Source organism: Diachasmimorpha longicaudata, chromosome 13 (genome assembly GCF_034640455.1).
Source record: "Diachasmimorpha longicaudata isolate KC_UGA_2023 chromosome 13, iyDiaLong2, whole genome shotgun sequence".
Lineage (NCBI taxonomy): Eukaryota > Metazoa > Arthropoda > Insecta > Hymenoptera > Braconidae > Diachasmimorpha > Diachasmimorpha longicaudata.
In genome coordinates, this window is record NC_087237.1 from 6167556 (window position 1) to 6187038 (window position 19483).

Sequence of the window (19483 nt, forward strand, 5' to 3'; positions counted from 1 at the left end):
TCAGTTTGGTAAATACATCATCATTTTACATAAATAAATCGTCATTTTATTCATTTCACGGATTATGTACAATTACATCTTCAGCACTATATTCGACAGTCTTGAAAATTTTGTCACTTAAGATCCCTGCTCTTGTGTCCAATGAAATGGACGTCATTTTGGTGATCGAGGGAACGGTTGTAAGCCGAGAAGAAGCGTTTGCCGTGCTCGAAAGTCGCAATCATTATAGCGCAGGCAGGGGCGACTTTGACTAAACGCGGGATTAGTCCTGTGTAGAGGCCACGAATTCCGTTTTGTTGATAGATTCGTTTTAGCACATTGGCGGTCTTGCCACTGCGTTCGGGATTGCCTACGGGAAATTGTTATGCGTTAATTATTTTGGTGATTAGGTAACCGATGATAATAAATCTTCAATTATATATTTCTAAACAAAACAAAGCAATGAGGTCATTGGGAGAGGAATTGGACAGTTTAATTCAGCAGTTTAAAAACTAATGGAATGTTCTCCAGAAACTGATTGGAATTCCACAAAAATCTATTCAATTTTTTCGTCCATATTTATTCTGAACATTCATGAGCTTCTGAAAGCGTTGGAGAAGCCCAAAAGTTCGCTGATAATTGATCCGTAAGATTCACTACTGAATTAATTAGGATTCATTTGGAAAGGGGATAATATCTATTCGTAATTACTGTTATAAATTTCACGTTCACCCATTTCAATTTGCCGATGTGTTTTAACAACGTCGAAGGGAAGAGTTATCAATGCTGCGACCTGAAAATCCAAATACAAAATTCAATAATTACTGAATCATTCAATATCCATTACTTGTTTTCTTCATTCTACAAATTTTTGATTAACTCACAGACCCAGCTGTAGCACCGGCAGCAAGGTTAAATGTGAATGTGTGTTGGGCGGAGGGAAACCAGCTCTTAATGGTTTCATAATTGAACCAGTAAATAGCACTGAAAGGTACGTCGCGAAGTAGAGTGGAGCTGAGGCCCATCCAAAGTCCGGGTATTCCACTGTATTCAACGACCGTTTTCAAGGCCTGTCCCATTTCTGCATTTTGATATAAATAACATTATCAAGTCAGGGAGATAAAAATATCAACCATGAAGATTATCATTCAACTGTTACCTGAATAACTGAGCTTTTGTGATTGCATTTTTGTTCTGATCAGTTCCAGAGGACTGACTAGTGTTGCCGCCCAGACACGTGCTGTTGCACCAGCTATCACAGGTATCCAGGCTGGTTGATCATGTGGGGGTTCTTTTTTTGGAAATCTTCTGTTGTAGTTGTCCTAATTTGATCGATAATTTCTCGTGACAGAAGGCTTGAATGACTTTAAAATTCATTAAATGAACGATTTATTGATGACTTACCTTCAAATGCAACCTAAGTTGTTCGTAAGAGACAAAATAGACTATTGTAGCAGGTACAGCAAGCACGAGAGTAGGACTCAGGCCACTCCACAGTGAGAAAACCCCTTCACTCCGTCCAATCTTCACGAAAGCATCCTGGGAATCCATAAAGAAAATATTGTAACCATTTTCTCAAAATTAATAAAATCGAATCATCCCTTTGCTTACCAAAGTTCCATTAAATTTTCCATTCTCCCTCATCCAGTTCGGCAGCTTTCCATTGCATGAACACAAATGATCCATCAACCCATTGCAGTACAAAAAACACTTGTTCGAGAGCATGGCTTTCTGTTGGGCCTGCAGTCTCGTCTTGACCACATCCAGAGGTGTAACTGAACAAAATAAAGGGTAAGAGTTTCACGAGGGGTTCCATAGTTGCATCAGGAATTTTTCACGTGCAGTGACAACCAAAATATTGATCAACATAAATAAATTACCCATGAGAGAGGTTATCAATGCACCAGTACAGGATGCAAGCATCTGTTGGTAAGGCTTGATTCGGTATCTCGGATCATCGAGATCAATATCACTGAAATTTTTGTTTAAACTCGACATTTTTTAGGTTAGACACAACCACGAATATTTATGAGGACTGCACTGGTGATGATACGTTGTTTCACTCGGTTTCTCGGCAGAAATTATTCGCAGAGTTACTGAATACGTCTGTCACCATTGCAACAACAATTTCCATAATGAAAAGTGTATTTCACTGTCGGTTACAATTTTTTATTTGTTAGGAACCGATAACAACATGTTAATACCCGCATTGAACACGTGACTGCAGCGCGGAGAGGGGCGAGATCACGTGACGTGACGTGATCCCCCTCCCATCTAATATGGCGGCTGGCGTCTGGTGGAAACACGAGCTTTGGCGTTCGCTCCGCGTATTTTTAAGGTAATTTGGGGTAAAATCACTGAAATTATTATAAATAATGGGATGGCTGATTGACAATGACGGCTAGAAATGATTTTATGACGGAATTAACGCATAATTGAACGAATTATTATGGAAATTATTTTACAAAGTCATTGAGACTTTTATCATTTTATCGATATCAAAATCGACATCAAAAGTATCGGGACAGAATTTGATGCTTTTTTGGCACGATATTTATGTAATTCCGCCCGATAACGTTTGTTGTAGTCGAATCTGAGTAAATATTTCAATTATTTCATTACTCGTAACAGTAAACGCCGTTCAGTACCGGCTTGCTGCTTGCCAGACGCCATGTTAGTCATGTGACCCCTCGATTTAATATGGCGGCTGGCTTCTGGCGTCTAATAAAGGCTTTGGCGTTCCCTCTCCCTATTTTCCAGATAATTTAAGGTAAAACCCTAACACTACTTATAAATATGAGAACAATTGACTAATCCTGACGGCTAGGAACAATTTCGTAATGAAATTATTGGTCATTTGATAAATTTTCGATGTTAAATCGTCTATAAACAATTCATGTGGCGAACCCCCAACTGGAAAAAATAGTCCTTCACACATTGCATTGGGTTTTGCGTAGAAATATAAATCGTACTTGACGATAGAGTTCATAATTGGAACATTAGTTAGTCAATTGATCTAAAATTATGATAATTATTGATAAATGAATTTTTGTGAGTGCTGGGCTCAGACAAAAATTGAAAAGAAATTATCCAGTGAGATTTCTATGCGTTCATGTGTGATTTTACAAAGCGGCGTCTGTATGAAACGCTGAATAAAACGTTTAATTAATGTGCTATCAGCAGCAACAGTTCCTCATTACCGGCCGCAGTAGTAGTAGTTTAATATCGGCTGTTGGTGATCGGTGATCACCTTGGATGTGTAATCCTCATTCGAAGTGAAGGTCGCCTATAATGTTTAGTGCAAGAGCGATAGGGATTTGGATTTCCTTCGTGGCAGACACTTGTAGCGGTACACAAGGTGGCGCCTGTTGTGAAATTCCAAGCATAAAATATGATCTAGAGTCTGGTATCTAGAATACCTTCTGAGCCGCGTAGATCCGATAAATTCGCAAATACCGGCGTCCTAAATGCCATTTAATGAGGTTAAGTAATGGCCGGATTACGTTAAATAGCAGGCGATTGATAGTCAGTAGATGATTAGCAATAAAAATGTCACGTGCCATTCCATGTCTTTACGATATATCGGGAGTTGTCAATGACATTGTGTCATCAAACACAGCTGTTGTTGGATTTTTACACCAAGGAAAACTAGAATGTGCTTGGTTGACCAATTCGCAGTTTTATTATGAAGGAAAACATATTCCAACTAATCGAGTTTTGAGTGATTATTTAACACCTGGAGATAAGGTAAGTTGATTTTAAATAATTTTGATTTCAATAAATAATGTATCGTAAGATTTTATTTTATTTATTAAAAAATAAAAAATCACACAATATATAGAACAATTGGAATGTTAATTTTCTTTGTATAAAAAAAATCATTTTCAGGTGACATTTTCTTGCGAAGCATCCTCAGATGCGAAGAGAAATACCCCATCATGTTCATGGATTGTCAACACCTGTTGGCGTACCGAGAACAATCCACTGACAAGTGTCATAACAGCAACAGGGCTTGATGGTGTCCTTGGAAAAGTGAGAGAACTGGGAGGTCGTCATGGGGTAATATCAGTATTTGATGGAACTGTCCATCACTGTGACGTCCTGTTCCTCGCAAGCAGATTCTACGTCGACGGAAAGAGATTCCCAGCAGGCAAGGGACTTACTACAGCACTCCAAGAGGGTGAATCTGTGATTGTTGATGCTATTCCTTGCATTCCCGAGGAGAATGAGGAACGATGCCGTTGGTTTGCTACTTGTGCCTTCAAGGGACAAAGGCCCCAAATTATTCATGATAATGGGCATAAGGTTCATCGAGGGGATTTGGGACAGTTGGGGGGAACTGATAGCTTTAGGAGCCAATATCTGGAATTTGTTAATCAGGTAATCAATGTTTGTTTAGTTCATTCAGTAACAGATTTGTTTACTGATATCATTTTTTGTAAATATTATTTAGGATCTTAAAATCCTGCTGGATCCATACTTTTTTTATTTTTCAGTATGTGCATAACCGTTCCACTGTCTACGTCATAGGTGCAGGAACAATTCTTAGTATATTGGACGAAAAATTCGGGATAATAATGGGGGTGTTCAAGAAAAATATTTTTCAAACTGTATTATTTCATCGTAAACATTTTTTCATGTCTGGGATTAATCTTATGGCTTATGACATTCGTGCATTGCTCTATGGAGGTAAAACATATCAAAATCACAATAAGGAATGTCATCTTTCTTCATTACTTTTGTACTAATTCATTGGTAAATCGAAATAATTTTTTTGTGAATTTCTAGAGGACCGTGTGAAATTTGTGGTTGTTGGGGCACCTCCAGGTTTCCCCATAGATTGGATAGCAGTTCAGGTCTCCATCCAGAAACGTCCTGACGTTTAGAAAATAAAGCGAACTCCAAAGTTTATCCACTGCTTTCATAATTATGAAAATTATAAGGAATATTGTTAAAAGTTCTTGTTCAGCGAATAAAGTTTAATCATTTGTTCCAAAACTGTATTTTGAATCACACACCTTGAGGCCTCCTCACAGATGACCCCAATGCTCAATCCTTAACACACATAAGACAAATAATTATCCGAAACCATTGGATGAAGCAATTTCCGAATTCATAAAATTTAAATTAACTGGATTCGATAAGCAGTCGATGATTTTTATTATATTTTTGGTTTCAGAAATATTAATGTGTTGAGTGCTTCCACCGAGTTAGTGATTCTATAGTGACCGCATCGTTTATGAAGTTCATGTGCATTTTGTAAATTAAGCGATGCTGATGCCGACCCAATACTCGAGCTCTCCATCCCTGAATTTTTCGCTGGCAGAGTGCACTGACAGTTGGCGGCTTCACTCTTTACCTTCATCGGTGAGTACATTTTTTAAAACTTTCAACGTGGGCGGGCGATAATTATCGTCAAGCCTTTTTATGGATTTTGCGAGTACTTTTTCGGTTTTTTTTTTCAACTGGTGATGGAAATTTTATTTTCGCTTCTGAGGGCACGCACTGAGAGAGGTTTTGGGGGAATTTTAGTTTGATTTTTTTGCGTCTTCAACTCATTATGCGGAAAGTTTGAAACGAGCGGTATATATGCACCTTTAGTCGGTTGCTAGGAGTTCGGTCATGTCAAGAGGTATATTTTATGGGAGGCTCAGCCTTCTAAATTACTCAGGCGAAGGGGAAAATCGGTTAAAAAAATTAATTTAGAGCAAATAATTTTGAATGTCTTAATTATCAAGTTGTACACTTGATATTTTATTTTAGGCCTTTCCCCTGTCAAATTTTCTATCAATTTTCGCGTAATAATTTACCTAATTAGCGTCACTATCACGGTAAAAAATTTTTTAAACAAGTCTGTAGGATTAATAATAATAATCATAGCCACCATGATAATATCCCAATGAAAGTAATGAACAATAATTAAATATCTAAAATTTTCCTACCGACAACCTTCAATTTGCTCTTTACGATCAACTCAAGTAGATAATAAAATAAATTCTCCCCATTCGTGCAACCCCCCCACGTCGATAATCCCCCATTATTTAGGAAAAGACCTCGAGCAAAAATATCCCAACAACACAAACATCATTGGTGGACCGGTTGACCCATGTTGTTTTATCACCATATAGGGAGAGTCTCGGCTAATAGGAAGTATATCCTTGCCAAGGCGCCCGTCGTCTCTGCGGGCGATTCCGCGGCACCCAATACGCCTTGTCCCCATGCACCTTTCGGCCTCCGTTAAAAAAACATTTAACGAAAAAAAAAAAAATGATAATAATAAATGAAATAAAAAAATTACTCCCTCACCATCTAGGGGAGTCTAAAAGACCGTGGCAAATATCAGTGCGACACGCCAGGGCTCACAGACGCATTTAGCGCTCGGTTCATGGCCTCCACCCCCCAACCCCCCCTAAAAACCGATACTGTAACGTGAAACTCGTCGCCAAAATTTTACCCTGTCATTATTTTTATTTGATTTCACGTGACTTTTTTTGTGCTCCAGTGGAGCTGATGCATTTGTTCACACAATTGATTTTTAAGAGAAATGAATTTTGAATTCAAATTCATGTTCGTAATTTTTCTAATAGGAATATCGATGATTTCTGATGCGAAAAACTGAAATTAAAAATTTTTAATTTGTGATAAGAGGAAGTAATGAATTAAAATAATTATTCGATAGAAAATTGTCAATTAATTAGTAAAGATAATAGTATTTTATTTATGTGTAAGACAAGAAGAATTTTCCATTTGGTTTTATTCACTATGGTCGAATGACCCAGTAGTTGCTTCCTCTTATGACGACCTCAGTGAAAATGATTGTTTGATGTGGGGCCTTGGCCATCTAGGGAAGTCCTAAGGACCATAACCACATCTCCTTGTACTCACTTGGGTGTTAAACTCGGGGTTCATGGACTCGGTGATGAGGTGCGAGGCAACGGTGGCCCTCCAATTAGTCATGGGGATTAAATATGCTGTGCGAGGACACTTTCCAAAACAGATTTTGTGTTATTGATATAATTCCAGATATTTTATCGTCATCATTAGTCTTTTCTTTTTAATCAGAGTCATTTCTTTTAAATGAAATCGCTTGCTTGAGCCAAAAATAGTGGTCGAGTTTTTCAGAAATATCTCTGAATCTAAGAGAGATATCGAAATTATTGTTATGACATTTGTTGTAGTACTCAATTAGCTCCACAAATAATGTCTCAATAAAAATTTTGCTATCTCCTCTAGATTACGAGATATTCATTAAAGAACAACTGGTCAGTACGTAAGAGTGACTTGTATCGTTTTACCTCTTCACTACTGAATTTATTTCCCTCAATCTCGATTCATCGAATGCGAAACACCTCATAAAGTCACCAATAAAGCAATTTGGGTACCTCGTCACCCGAAAATTTCGTCATTGAGGTGCAAAAAAATACGTTACTTGATATATTTTTTGACAAAGACCCGGCGCTTGAGGCTAAATCCCCCAATCGATTCTCGTGAACATGAGAGATGGTACATTAAATGTGCTCCAAATTACCTACACGCCGCAAGAAACAAGACCCCTCAGAATTTTTTTTTTTTTAATTTTTAAATGAGAGTGCGACAGGAGGAAATTCAGTGCATAAACACGCAATAAAAATGTCTCTGCACGTGCGAATCGGAGCGCCGTTTGAGTGTTGTCACGCGGGTATGCATAATGCATTGGTTTACGGTGGTATTGCTGGGCTTGTCACGGTGTCATGAGAGGCAAAATGAGTGAAAAAAAAAAGCACTGGAGTACCCTTAAATGTCCGCCAGTAACACAAGTACGATTAACACACGACCCCTATTCACTCAATAATGCCACTGAAATCATGATATTTAAATATGAAAAAAAACTGGATGTGATTAAGAATCAATTTTCAAACACTTTTCAAGGTTTATCGTAATGGAAGATTATGGCCTGTGACAGTAATTGAGGAAGTTCCGGGGGATTTGATGTAAATGGTTTGTCACTCAGGAAAAAAAATTAACTGGATGGTGGATTTTGCTTATCGGAGATTTAAATTTTTAATTTTGAGTTTTAATGCTGTCCTGAGATGATTTATACTTGCGATAACTGCGATTGATTAATGATTGAGGCAGTATTGAGTGTAATTGTTCGGTAGTCGTGGAAAATCCGCGAGTTTGGTAAAAAATAGAAAGAAATAAAAACAGAATTAAAATTTTAATTGAAAAAAAATTAATTGTTTTCTTTGAATAAGATTCAATGTCACTTTTCTGGTCATAGTAAATTCTTAGTAACAATTATCGATGTCATGTCGATGATTAAAAATTTTCAATTCAATAATTAAATGAACTGATGGCGCCGAATATCAATGACACAAGATCTTCCACTTTGTTCTATTTCAAAGGTAAAAGCGTGAGTCAACGCTCTGTCTCTTTACTCACACATGGGAATTATGAAAGGATAAGTGCATGCGTTAGATGCGTAGGCAAGCGTTGAGTTTACGATGGGCGTTTTGCTTTGAATTTTGCACCCACTGGACTGTCCATTAACCTCATGTGCTCTATATAAATACAACAATTTTTCGTCATTGTCCGTAGCTTAATGCATTGAAGTAATAAAACAGTTTCATTTGCACTATTCACGGTTATTCAACTGTCTCGTGACATCATGGTAAATCCTCATTGTCGGTTAATCGCGAAGTGTTGAATGGAGTGATTGAGATAGGGAGGAATTATGAGATTTAATGAATAAATTAATGAGAAAAATGAAATTACGGTGATTAAAGTTGATTGGATGGAATGAAATTGAATAAAAAGGGGATTCTTTGTCTTTTATTTATTTTATAGAAGAAATGCATAATTTTTTCGTGGGAGAGTAATTGTTTAACAGATGCAGCAAAGTGCAAAGTAAAAATATTGAATCGAGGTTAGGTTTAATTCAATTGGAGTGAATCAAATTAAATTGAAGAATAACAGAACTATTTGTCACCCGTTCATTTAAGGGTTTAGACAGTAGACTATCTCGTGCCAAGAGAATTTGGAACGAGTTCAGCAATAAATTCTCAAGCTCTGCAGATTCCACTGGTTTCTGCAGAACGAAATTGGCGCAATTTAGTAGAATTGATGAAAAAAAAAAAATTTATTTTGTTTTCCGCTGAAAATATGGGCCATTGGGTGGGGTAAAATAATTTCACTCAGCATAATTTATCATTTTCAATCTCACTATTTTTATTCGGTATATTCGGATGATAAAATTGAATAAAATGGTGGGGTTCAGTCCCACTAATTTAAAACCTCGTGGTATCAGCTTTCAATGATTGTCACGCACCTTAGCGGCACCTCAAAGTGCTCTTCCGGTACCCAAAATACTCGAGTTGTCGGATGAACTTGCGACCTGCGGCGAATGCAACCCGAAAAAGTCATTGGAGTAAAAAAAAAAAATATATATCACCACGCAAAAAACCTCGGGTCTCTCCTTACCCCACGTCACGACGTAAATATGGATTAAAGGCTGTAAATCACGCACATGTGATCGGATCATATGTCCGTTTTTTTCACGATTGAACAGTCACAAAGGCATTAGCATGAAAAATAATTTGATAATTCGGACGATTGCGTTGTTAGACACACAGTGATTGATAAATAATTATTATCTGTGTATTATAATAATAATTAACCAAAAGGTTAACTCGTTTTTCCGTGACGTGTCCACCGTGTGCGATACCTAATGTATGGTATGTTGTTGCAGACGTCTTAAAATGGTAGCATCAAGGACCAGAACTTCCGTGTAGTCATTATTTTTTTTTTTTTTCAGTCTTTTAAGGATATGCGAGTGGGACTGTCTCAGCGATAAAATTATTTCTCGGTAAATTAAACATTTGCACCTTTTTTGCGATGGAGTTGCAAATATCACCCCTAAAATTGATAGATTTTAGTGAATCGCTAATTTTTTTGTTGAAAAATTAAGACCGGCATCTCATTTTAGACCATGAAATCGCGGAAATGATTAAAGAACTCTCGTTACCATTAACAAATTTTTATAAAAGCATTAAGCAAGGTTTACGCGGCACTCGTGATGTTCATCCACAAGCAAATACATTGTGGATAAATGGCGCTAAGGAAAATCACGGTAATATATCTTCAGTGACCCTGTGACTACCATATTCGGCCTCAATCACGCACAACCGGCAAACAGATTTGTCGATATTTTTTTTTTCTCTCTCTCTCTCTCCCCCGCGTCCCCTACCCCTTGTTCATTTATCCGTTCAATACAATATCGAGTAATGAAAAATATTGGTGAATGCAGTGAAATGCAAATTAGATGTTAGGACACCATAACTTGGTTTCGTGTGATTCTGACAGCTACAGGAAATAACCATTAACGGACCGAGTAAATTTTCAAATAACAAATAAGGGTAGAGGGACAAGATTTATTTATTTATTTATTTATTTATTTTCGAAAATTTCGTGTCGATGAAATCTTCGTATTATGGTGAAAAACAACGAGTCTCGACTATTCACCATTCCCTGGTGAAACGACTTTGCGACCCTCGTATTCCATATTTGAATTTAATCGTGGCGATACTCTCTCGACACCCTGTCGCGTTCGAGGACACTTTGAGTGTACGCGTGGCGATTGCATCTCTCACATCTCTGTTTCAATTTAGGTTTTTTTTTCATTTTTTTTTCACTGATTTTTCTCGTTTTAGCGGGCGGTAAAAATACGGGGAAAATTGTAACGAGATATTGACGATTGCAGTTGGGATATTTAATTGGGAAGTTGTGGGTAGCCTTGGGGTGGATATAAATATGTTTAACCGTAAATCAATCGGAAAATCCCTACGATAATCAGACGGTCAGTTTAAATTTAGGGGAAATTTTTAATTCTAGGGATTTTGGGTAAAATTTTTGGCGGTTAAACCCCCGAAAAAATTTATTGGCTTCAACATTTTATATTTAATCCTTAAAATTTTTGCAACTATTAATATAAAAGGGGTTGTTTCCTCTGTAAATTACTCACAATATTTATCAAGCATCTAAACCTCCTTTATCTTATCTCAAGAGCCCTTAAAACATAGAATGAAATTGCACAACAGTAGTATATTATTATCAAGACGAATGGTACATCACGAGTGATACATACGTGACTCAACAGTATGCCCATTAATTGGGCCTTACCCAAACGACGACGTGCAATGTCAAGAGCCAGTCGATCGATCATCTATCAGGCCCAAGATCTGGCCCACATGCATACTGATAAACACGTGGATGTACTCGGGGTGTGGAAATGGAGTTAAGAAACTGTTTTCATTATGGTGTACATTGTATTCACAATACTTGAATTGAAAACCATAGGAGTATCATTGCTAAATGTTTTGTATTGCTACTGTTGACGTATCCGGGATAATTCAAGTCTCCCTGATTTTAATGGACGACAAACGGAATTTAAAAGCAGTCGTTTACAGGCAATTGCGTGGGCAGACGCTTGGGCTCTACCGCATGGACCCTATTGTCCTGTCGTTGTGCCATTATTTTTTTTTTTCATCAAATTGAAAATTTCTTCATTCCTTGTGGGGTACCTCATGTCGGTCAGCATTTCAATAAATTTTTTCATTTCCTCGTTTGGAATTAGTATTAATCGATTATTGTCCAATTGTTATTCTTGGGAACTAGTGTATTTCGATTGATGGATTAATGGAATTATTTAGCTGGGAGGTCCTTAATTGTATGTATCGAACATTTGGAGAGATCGATTGACAATTTCTTGTATTTCATACATGTTGTCGGGTAGCAGTGAACATCTTGCCATTTGTCTTGTATCAGTTGGAATAAAGAGGAATGTCCCGGTGCATAAATTCAGGTCGAATGATATAATGCCCGGATCTCAGCGATTTGTCGAATGACTTCGCACTCATAAATTTCAGAAAACTCGGGTTATTTCACTTGAAAGATGCCCTGGGAATATCGTTGTTCTTGTTCACATCCCAGCATCCTTCAGTAATGCCTTTTGTATGGTTCGGAACAATGCGAATGTCAACTGAAAATTGCGTCACGGAGAGGTACTATTTTTCCCCGGTACATTCGTGTACGGAAGGTCGGGATATTGTGACTGTGGGGGCCATTAAAACATTCTTTAGATTATTCTCACAGATTATGAAATCTAGGAAATGGCTGTGGATCTGTTTCAAAAGAATTTAGTTGCGAAGTGGCTGAAAATGTGGCGGTAATTACGTATTGATGAGCTAATTTTCTCAATTTAATTAAACAATATTTCTGATGATTTGAATAAAAAGTGAAATTCAAGGTCATAAAGCTTCATTCAAAATTTTTCTCAAATGCTCTGGGATTGGAAAAACTTTTCTGAATTTTATAAATTACTTGGCTAGATTTGTTCAACAACTAATTATTGAAATTAACCAAATAATGATCTCAGCATTTTCTCGTTAAATCCCCGGGTAGGCGAATCTCTGAACTCTTTATCAATCTTCCGCTCCATAATTTTGCTCTCCAAGAAATCGTTTCCATTCTCATTCTCACCTTCTGCACAACGTGCAATCCAGGGTTAGAACAATTCTTTCTGACCACCCCATCCCCCCTCCCCCCTCGGTCGACTAGTGACTTCTCGCCAGTGTCGGCATTCGTGTACAACGCATCATCACCACAATCCCAAGTCCCGGGTATACAAGAGCTGTCATTAAGCCCTCATTAGTGGAAAAAGGATGACACTGGTGTATCTCAGTGAGCCGCAGATGCCACCCATTGTCGTACCAATTTAATATAGATTCATACCAACATGATGACAAAGAACTATTGTCTCGGATGATTCGCGCTGTTGGACAGAAATAATTTTCAAGGACGCACCTTGACCCCATTGCAATTTGCCAGATTTTTTTCTCCATGTTTCTCGTGTCATTGTAACGGGAGAAAATAAAAATCTAGTTGCGAAAGTTTTATTGAATGAGAGAGAGGGTTTGCATGTGGTCTTGTGATCTTGACCATTTGTAAGCACTTGTTAATTACTTGGGAATTCACTTTCGGTTGGTAAACATCTTGAGAGTGTTGATGACGAGTAGAATAATGTGAAGGTTATAGTTGCGATCAATCAAAACGATCAATCAAAAAATTTCATCTTCACTATTTAAAGTCTCTGGATTTGTACGAATTCACTTGCTCATTTAATATGAAAATAAATAACAAAAATTTATCCTCTCAATTGCGACATGGAAAATGCATTAATATGAATCAGTAGCTGGCGGAAACTACCGAACATTTATGATCGCAAAAAGCCGACGATTGATACCAATAAATTAGGGTTCCATTGATCCTTACATGCCTCGTGAATTCTTCTAAGCTTGTTCTGATAATCTAGATAATTTATAACCACGTCGCCGAGTTCTTTTGGGTAATAAAATACAGAGGTGATGGCGGCGATCAATCGAACGAGTCGATAAAAAATTAATTGCCAACTTTAATAGCTGAATTTTTTTTTTGTTCGTTGAATGCGGAATCAGCGAATGTGGTTTGAATAATTTCCATAAATTCTAGACTCTCACATGCATCATCTTCATTAACATCATAATTTCTGCACCGCAAATTGACTATTGTCCAATGACCACTCAACATTGTCAGTGATAAATAAATACAGATGACCGTCTAGTATGAAAATAAATAACTTGAATTTATTCACACAACTACAACATGGAAAATGCATTAATATGATCAGTACCATCCGGCATTCAGTAACGAATATATATTTGTACATTTACTGACACAAGTGCGTATGCCATAATGCGTGGGTATATCTTCTCAACGAATATCTGGCTTGAGACGTCGAAGTGCCCGGAGGCACCTGTGTGCCGCCCACGAGGAAACAGCCTCGCGGACACTCACCGATAGGTACACTATAGATACCATGTATCTGGTTATATATCTCCCTTACATTATATCGTAAAATCGTTAGGTATTATAATGATATTCTCGAGTTCTGTGCATCAGAGACAATCGCTATTTAAATGTGGTGGAGTACGGGAGAGATTCCTCATTCTTAACAGCTAATGGATACTTCATTTCACTCGTTATGAACTTTCTAAATCAATAATGTCCAGAAATTTTGTCAATGGTTTATTTATTCAACGAATTTTTGGTGACAGCACGAGGTGTTTCCGAACACCTACGTGGCGGATGTCAATATTTAAATTGGGGATTTTTCTGTTTGCTTTTTTGGTAATTATTCAATGTCAACATTTCCTTTTTTCACAGTTAGGAAGTTTTTTTTTCAATTTTAGATGGATTGTTTTGAGAAGATTTTTGAAAGTATCATTTATTCTTCCTGGTTTTTAGAGCGATGAGGTCCTTCATTTTTTGTCTAGAATTTTTTTGAGAGATTGTAAGTCAAATCATTTTTGGTACCCTTTTTGTGGTCTAAAGGTATAAATTTCTCTCACACGGAATCAGAACTATTTTTCATTACAGTGAATTAATTCCTCTAAAATTATCACTTCAATTAATGTCCCCGAGGAAAAAAAAATGCCATTTCTCCGCATCATTGCCATTACAGTTTATTGATCTCTTCAACAATCCCATCCACTTCCTTGGTATCTTCATTCTCGTCTGATTGTCCCTCCCACTCAGCGATGCGAGACAAACATTTGACATTGTTATTAGTGAATTGCATTGTTGACCACGAGTGTATTAAGTTCTAAAAAAACGTTCCGCCTCTGATTGTGAGAATCAAGATTCGCACACCAGTGAACACAATTCTTAGTTGGTCGTTTGGTTTGTTGTTGGATGCCACGATTCTCGGGTACTCAGATACCAGAGGGGCACGAATATAGCCAGTCTCACCATATCCGGCAAGGACGCCCATTCCTGCAGTATTGGGGACTTATAATGGGCCCAGTTTTCTCCCTCCCAGTTCTATTCGTATCGGGAATACGTGTCGCAAACGTGTCGCCTCGAGTTTGACACAGTTCTCACCTAATGCCTTTCTTACCTAGTTGACATGCCGCAACTCCACCAGATGATTTCAATCTGCAGATTAAAAATAGGGAGAGGAAAGTAATCAATAGAATTTATTTTATTTTTTTTTTTCAATTCTTTATTCATCAATTTCACTTCCTCAAAGTTCATCTAATAACTCGTCAAATCTTCTCCGTCATAGACATAATAATCGATACAACGATTTATTGGTAATAATTTCGATAAAAATAATTGTAATGACAAACGATTATTCATTCATTCGTAACATTGAATACTTATAAACTTAATGTTATGACTTAATGATAAATCATCAATCACGATGATGCCTGGTAGTTGATATTATAAAAAAGAAAGAACGGGTAGTGATGACATAACTCTTATTTGCAAAAATCAAAATTTTTTATTACTCTTTTGTCGTGAAATATAATAGAAGGGGTTACTAAGCTTATTCATTACAATTGCATACGTGGGCCGCTACTCGCTTGTCACGGTTGACTTACAATGTCATGTACTCTCAAAGTCATCTATATATTTTTAATCGTGCCTGTAATTATAATAATTAACAACAAAAGTCCATCAATTTGAAAATTCTCATCGATTTGAAATTCAATTTGTTTTGATATCGGAAATATTCAATAATTCTCTTCACTGAATATCGTTTAGAATTTAATTCCGCTTATTCTAGAAAATGTTATTTATCAACTATACACATGTGCTACTAAAAATAGTTTGGGCATTTGAATTTAATATTTCGTCAAAAATCACTTTTGTACGACTTTCACTATAAATTTTTGTTTGTTTTCTCACTTGTATACGGTGTGTCTATTCGTTAGTCTAAGCTCAAATTAATCGAACTCTCAGTGTACATAGAACACTTATTTTTTATTTTTTCGTTTTCATTTTTTTTTTACATAAAAAAGGCTTCTACTTGATTTTGGTATAAAAAATGTTAAAACATTGGAATGACAGTTGTCAGACGTTACGATATCTAATGCAGTCTGAAGGATTTATCTGATATTAATTTGCAATTTATTGCGTCCTTCTTCTAATATTCTAAGCCCCTCTCATTTCACTTTATATGACATTACCAATATTATTTATTCATCCCCTGCATCAACGCGTAATTAAATCGTCTTTAATAAATACAACCGATAGACTATATAAATAAATAAATTTATAAAAAAAACGATCTATAGGATCGATGAAAACAAGAGTACTCTATTTTAGCATATGATTTTATCAATTGAATCCTTTTTATTTATTCTTATTTTTGATCGTTAAATTCGTTCATATGCGGAGTACAACCAATGTCAGGTGAATAATTGTGATGTACTGGTATTATTATAGTTTTAAAAAATTCATTCAATCACGTCCCGAACAGCTATTCATTGGAATTAAGAGATTTATTTTATTGAAACGTATTTCGATTCGTAAAAAAATATATGATCATATTTTTTAGCCAAACTATTTTTAAAATTCAACTCTGTTATCTTCCAACGTATATCTGATTCAAATGAATAACTTTTCCGAACGCAATCCATAATTATTTCGCTAATGAAACTAGCGTAAATCACTAGTCAAAGAGAAGCCAACAACGCAAGACACTCAACGCTTAATTCTACATCAATTTTAATCACTGATTAGAATTTAGTATAGTAGAAAGCTTTTACTATTCCTCATTCATGTGAAAAGCAATAGATCAATTGATCAGCTGCTATATTTCCTCCATTAAGCACCATCCTACAGGCTTATCAGCCTGCTGTGTATCACCGAGGTATTTTCACGCTGCACCAAGTTGAAAGGAAACTACGGTTAAGTAAGAAGAAATGAAAATAAAAAAAAAAAGCACAAGGCCATCAGGCTTCCTTTGATGGGCCTTCGGCGCCTCTCGTAATGTCACCTATGAGTAACTTCCTGAAACTGGCCGTAGTAAGTGATTAAAAAGGATTTCCCGTCATGTTTATGGTTCGCTCTCTCTGCTCAACGCAGAATTCTAAAATCCATGAAGTACTTCTTCTTCTTCTTCTTATTTTCAACTCGTTGATTCATCAGGTCCATCACTCCTAGCAATGGACATAGGCCTCTTCCCCTTGTTGATAGGTATTCTGGAGGTCTTTCGTTTACAATCGTTAGGAATCCCTCCACCAGAATCACACTCGTTGAAATTTCAAATGCTGTCAGAGTTGACGGACATTGCTCTCTTGTAGACGGGTGCTGGTATTCTTGAGAATCCTCTTTCATTAGAAGCTTTTGGATCCTTTCGGGGACTTGTGGATACTGGAATTTCTTGGGGAAGTGCAACTGTTCCATTTCCATCAATCCATGCCCTTGTAAATTCAAGATTTGGTTCACCATCGTTGCAGTCCTGATAATTTCTCAACAAATCTTGCAATTTCTGTACCACCTGCTTGTCATCCTGCAGATGTCCCACTTTCTGAAGTATCTGCTCTAACAAGGGATTAGCAACTTTGGTAGGTGATGACTGGAGTGATACACTGGTTGTCGGCTTTATTCTCCTACCATTTTGGTCGTACTGTACACCATTAATGGCTGTCTTTGGTAGACTCTGTCGTGTTGTCTGCTTCCTGGAGAAATTCAATGACGGTGAGACACGATTACCATTACCATTAATGGTTACTGATGGATTAACAAAGGTATCTGATGACAATCCGGCCCGTTGTTTTGATTGTCGTCCGTTCCAGGTGCTATAGCCACTTAGTGAATGATTTTGTGGGGATACAGCTTTGCTTACTGTACCTGCTGGTGGCTTACGAAGGCTATTTCGTACTGGATTGCGATTTAGGGGACTTCCTTCAGGGCTTGAGTTACCTTCTCGGGGGGTTCTACTGCCGGATGAACATCTGGAGAGATTACTGTTGGAACGGACCATTGATGGGGCGCGGGGGGTACGATCACCGGGAATACTTCGAGCTGGGGAATTGCGGGGACTTCCTGTGGCTTTTGTCTTACGCAGACCTGTCTCGATGCTGTCTGTCTCCACGCACGAACGTTCAGGCTCTTGTCTGGGGTTTGACGGTTGTTCTGAAAGAAGAATGGGAGGTTAATTTTGAGGGCTGGTAGTTTGAATTAATTTTTTTTTTCTGGATAATTGCTTTAGGTGCAATGAAACAATTTAATTGAAGTTGGTAATTAATGGGTTGTCGGTGGGTGATTTTGATTCGCGCTGGAAGAGGTGATTCGGATTATGTTCATTTGTGGAGTACAAAAGTTGTACCAATATTTTTAATGTCGAAATAATTATACAATTCATTATTACAGGCTCTTTGAACCTGTCAATGATTTGTTTTCGTCGATACTCCATACAAACATTAAATATTGTGGTATTAAAATTGGATGTTTGTCTTGTGAGTGCCACACACGACCCACGCAAAATTCTCCTCCTTCCCAATTGCAGCAGTCGTGTGCGGTTGTTTTTCAATGGATGGGCCATTATAAACCCACCAAATTCGTCTCTTGAATACCCGTGGACGTTTGTCCACCTCGGTTATTTGGCAAAAGGCGTGGGCCACCCGTGCAAATGGACAGACTCGTGTCACACGATAATGTCTCGCGTTTCTCGCTATTTTCTCGCTTTGATGTTACAATATCTCGCGATGTTCGTGGGTTCACCTGTGGAGTATTCGGTCCTTTTTTGCATCTGGGGTAATATTTGAGTACAAGTCTCGGTTGGGATCGGGGAAGATGTCTCAAATTTTAGGCGAATGTCATAGTCCTGGATTAATGTGGAAAATTTTTTAGGGAATTGCAGTATTGACTGGATAAAATGAGAGAATATTTGCAGGTTTTGCAATTAACTTCATTGTCATCGGTATATTTTATAATCGCAGAATTTTCGGTGGGATTTGTCCTAGGGAAGTATTTTTTTAAGGACATTGCATGATTTTGAAAAAATCGGTCTTGATATTCTGCTTGAAATTAATTCGTTTATGAGTGAATTTTGAATTTAATGAATCGATTTTAATTAAAATACTTTGGATCTGGGTGTCATTGTTGAAATTCATCGGAGGGTGAGATATTGACATGACGTGTAAAAGAATTTGATCGCGGTTGGACCTTGAATCTATTCAATTATCAAACCACAAGGACTCAATCGCTATTGTCTGATGCAACCGGACATTCGCGCCCTATTCTCCAATGAATATCGATCAAATTCCGCGAAAACATGACGGTAGGTCTCCGCTTTTTCTGTTGAAATATATCCCTCAGTTTTATACATCACATAGAATTTTCCGAATTTTTTTTACTGAAGGAAATTCGAGAAAAATATTACATTTTTCTTTCGTTAGAAAAAAAAAGAAGAATCAAGTTCATGCTGACTGAAGAGCCGTCATAAGTCAGACTCATGAATTTTCAAGTGCAATGGCAATGATGATATTTCCCATGACACATTGAACACATAAAAATGAAACCTCATGAGATTGCAATTCTCACACCAATTCTCTTAAGAAATTCTGAGGATCTCACGTGTTGCATACTCAGGGGTAATTTTTGAGAAATTTCTCTCTCGCCCCAGACAATCATCCAA

General features: G+C 37.2%; 4 protein-coding genes across 11 annotated transcripts in view; 2 read left to right on the forward strand and 2 right to left on the reverse strand.

The window, feature by feature from the left end:
* Positions 1–23: 23 nt before the first annotated feature.
* Positions 24–2207, reverse strand: LOC135168854 (probable mitochondrial glutathione transporter SLC25A40). 2 transcript variants are annotated; one of them, XM_064133451.1, is made up of 7 exons: positions 1860–2207; positions 1591–1754; positions 1384–1518; positions 1139–1301; positions 864–1060; positions 712–772; positions 24–349 (listed from the first exon to the last, which is right to left on the reverse strand). In XM_064133451.1, the coding sequence occupies exons 1-7, from the start codon at positions 1975–1977 to the stop codon at positions 114–116; spliced, it is 1074 nt and encodes a 357-aa protein (XP_063989521.1). In that variant the 5' UTR covers positions 1978–2207; the 3' UTR covers positions 24–113. The 2 variants fall into 2 exon arrangements, with proteins under 2 accessions (XP_063989521.1, XP_063989520.1); XM_064133450.1 differs by having other exon boundaries at positions 691–772.
* A 31-nt stretch (positions 2208–2238) lies between these two features.
* LOC135168846 (zeta-sarcoglycan) overlaps positions 2239–19483 on the forward strand; it is a 165996-nt gene continuing 148751 nt past the window's right edge. For 2 of the 4 annotated variants that reach the window (XM_064133432.1, XM_064133434.1), the window contains exon 1: positions 5254–5346. Coding sequence is in view for 2 of the 4 variants with exons in the window: in XM_064133435.1 (XP_063989505.1) it covers positions 5251–5346 (96 nt within the window). In the remaining 2 variants the exon portion in view is untranslated. Of the gene's footprint in view, positions 2318–2610; positions 2750–5158; positions 5347–19483 lie in introns of those variants that run through there. The other 2 variants (XM_064133435.1, XM_064133436.1) reach the window with 2 other exon arrangements.
* Positions 3415–4985, forward strand: LOC135168856 (uncharacterized). The gene is made up of 4 exons (XM_064133455.1): positions 3415–3726; positions 3868–4359; positions 4476–4668; positions 4768–4985. Exons 1-4 carry the CDS (start codon positions 3529–3531, stop codon positions 4863–4865), a joined length of 981 nt encoding a protein of 326 aa, XP_063989525.1. The 5' UTR covers positions 3415–3528; the 3' UTR covers positions 4866–4985.
* The window catches only part of LOC135168810 (GAS2-like protein pickled eggs), a 215368-nt gene continuing 211643 nt past the window's right edge, over positions 15759–19483 (reverse strand). For all 4 annotated transcript variants that reach the window (XM_064133349.1, XM_064133351.1, XM_064133352.1 and 1 more), the window contains one exon: positions 15759–17979. In XM_064133349.1, the coding sequence (XP_063989419.1) occupies positions 17105–17979 (875 nt within the window). In that variant the 3' untranslated portion in view covers positions 15759–17104. The remainder of the gene's footprint in view (positions 17980–19483) is intronic.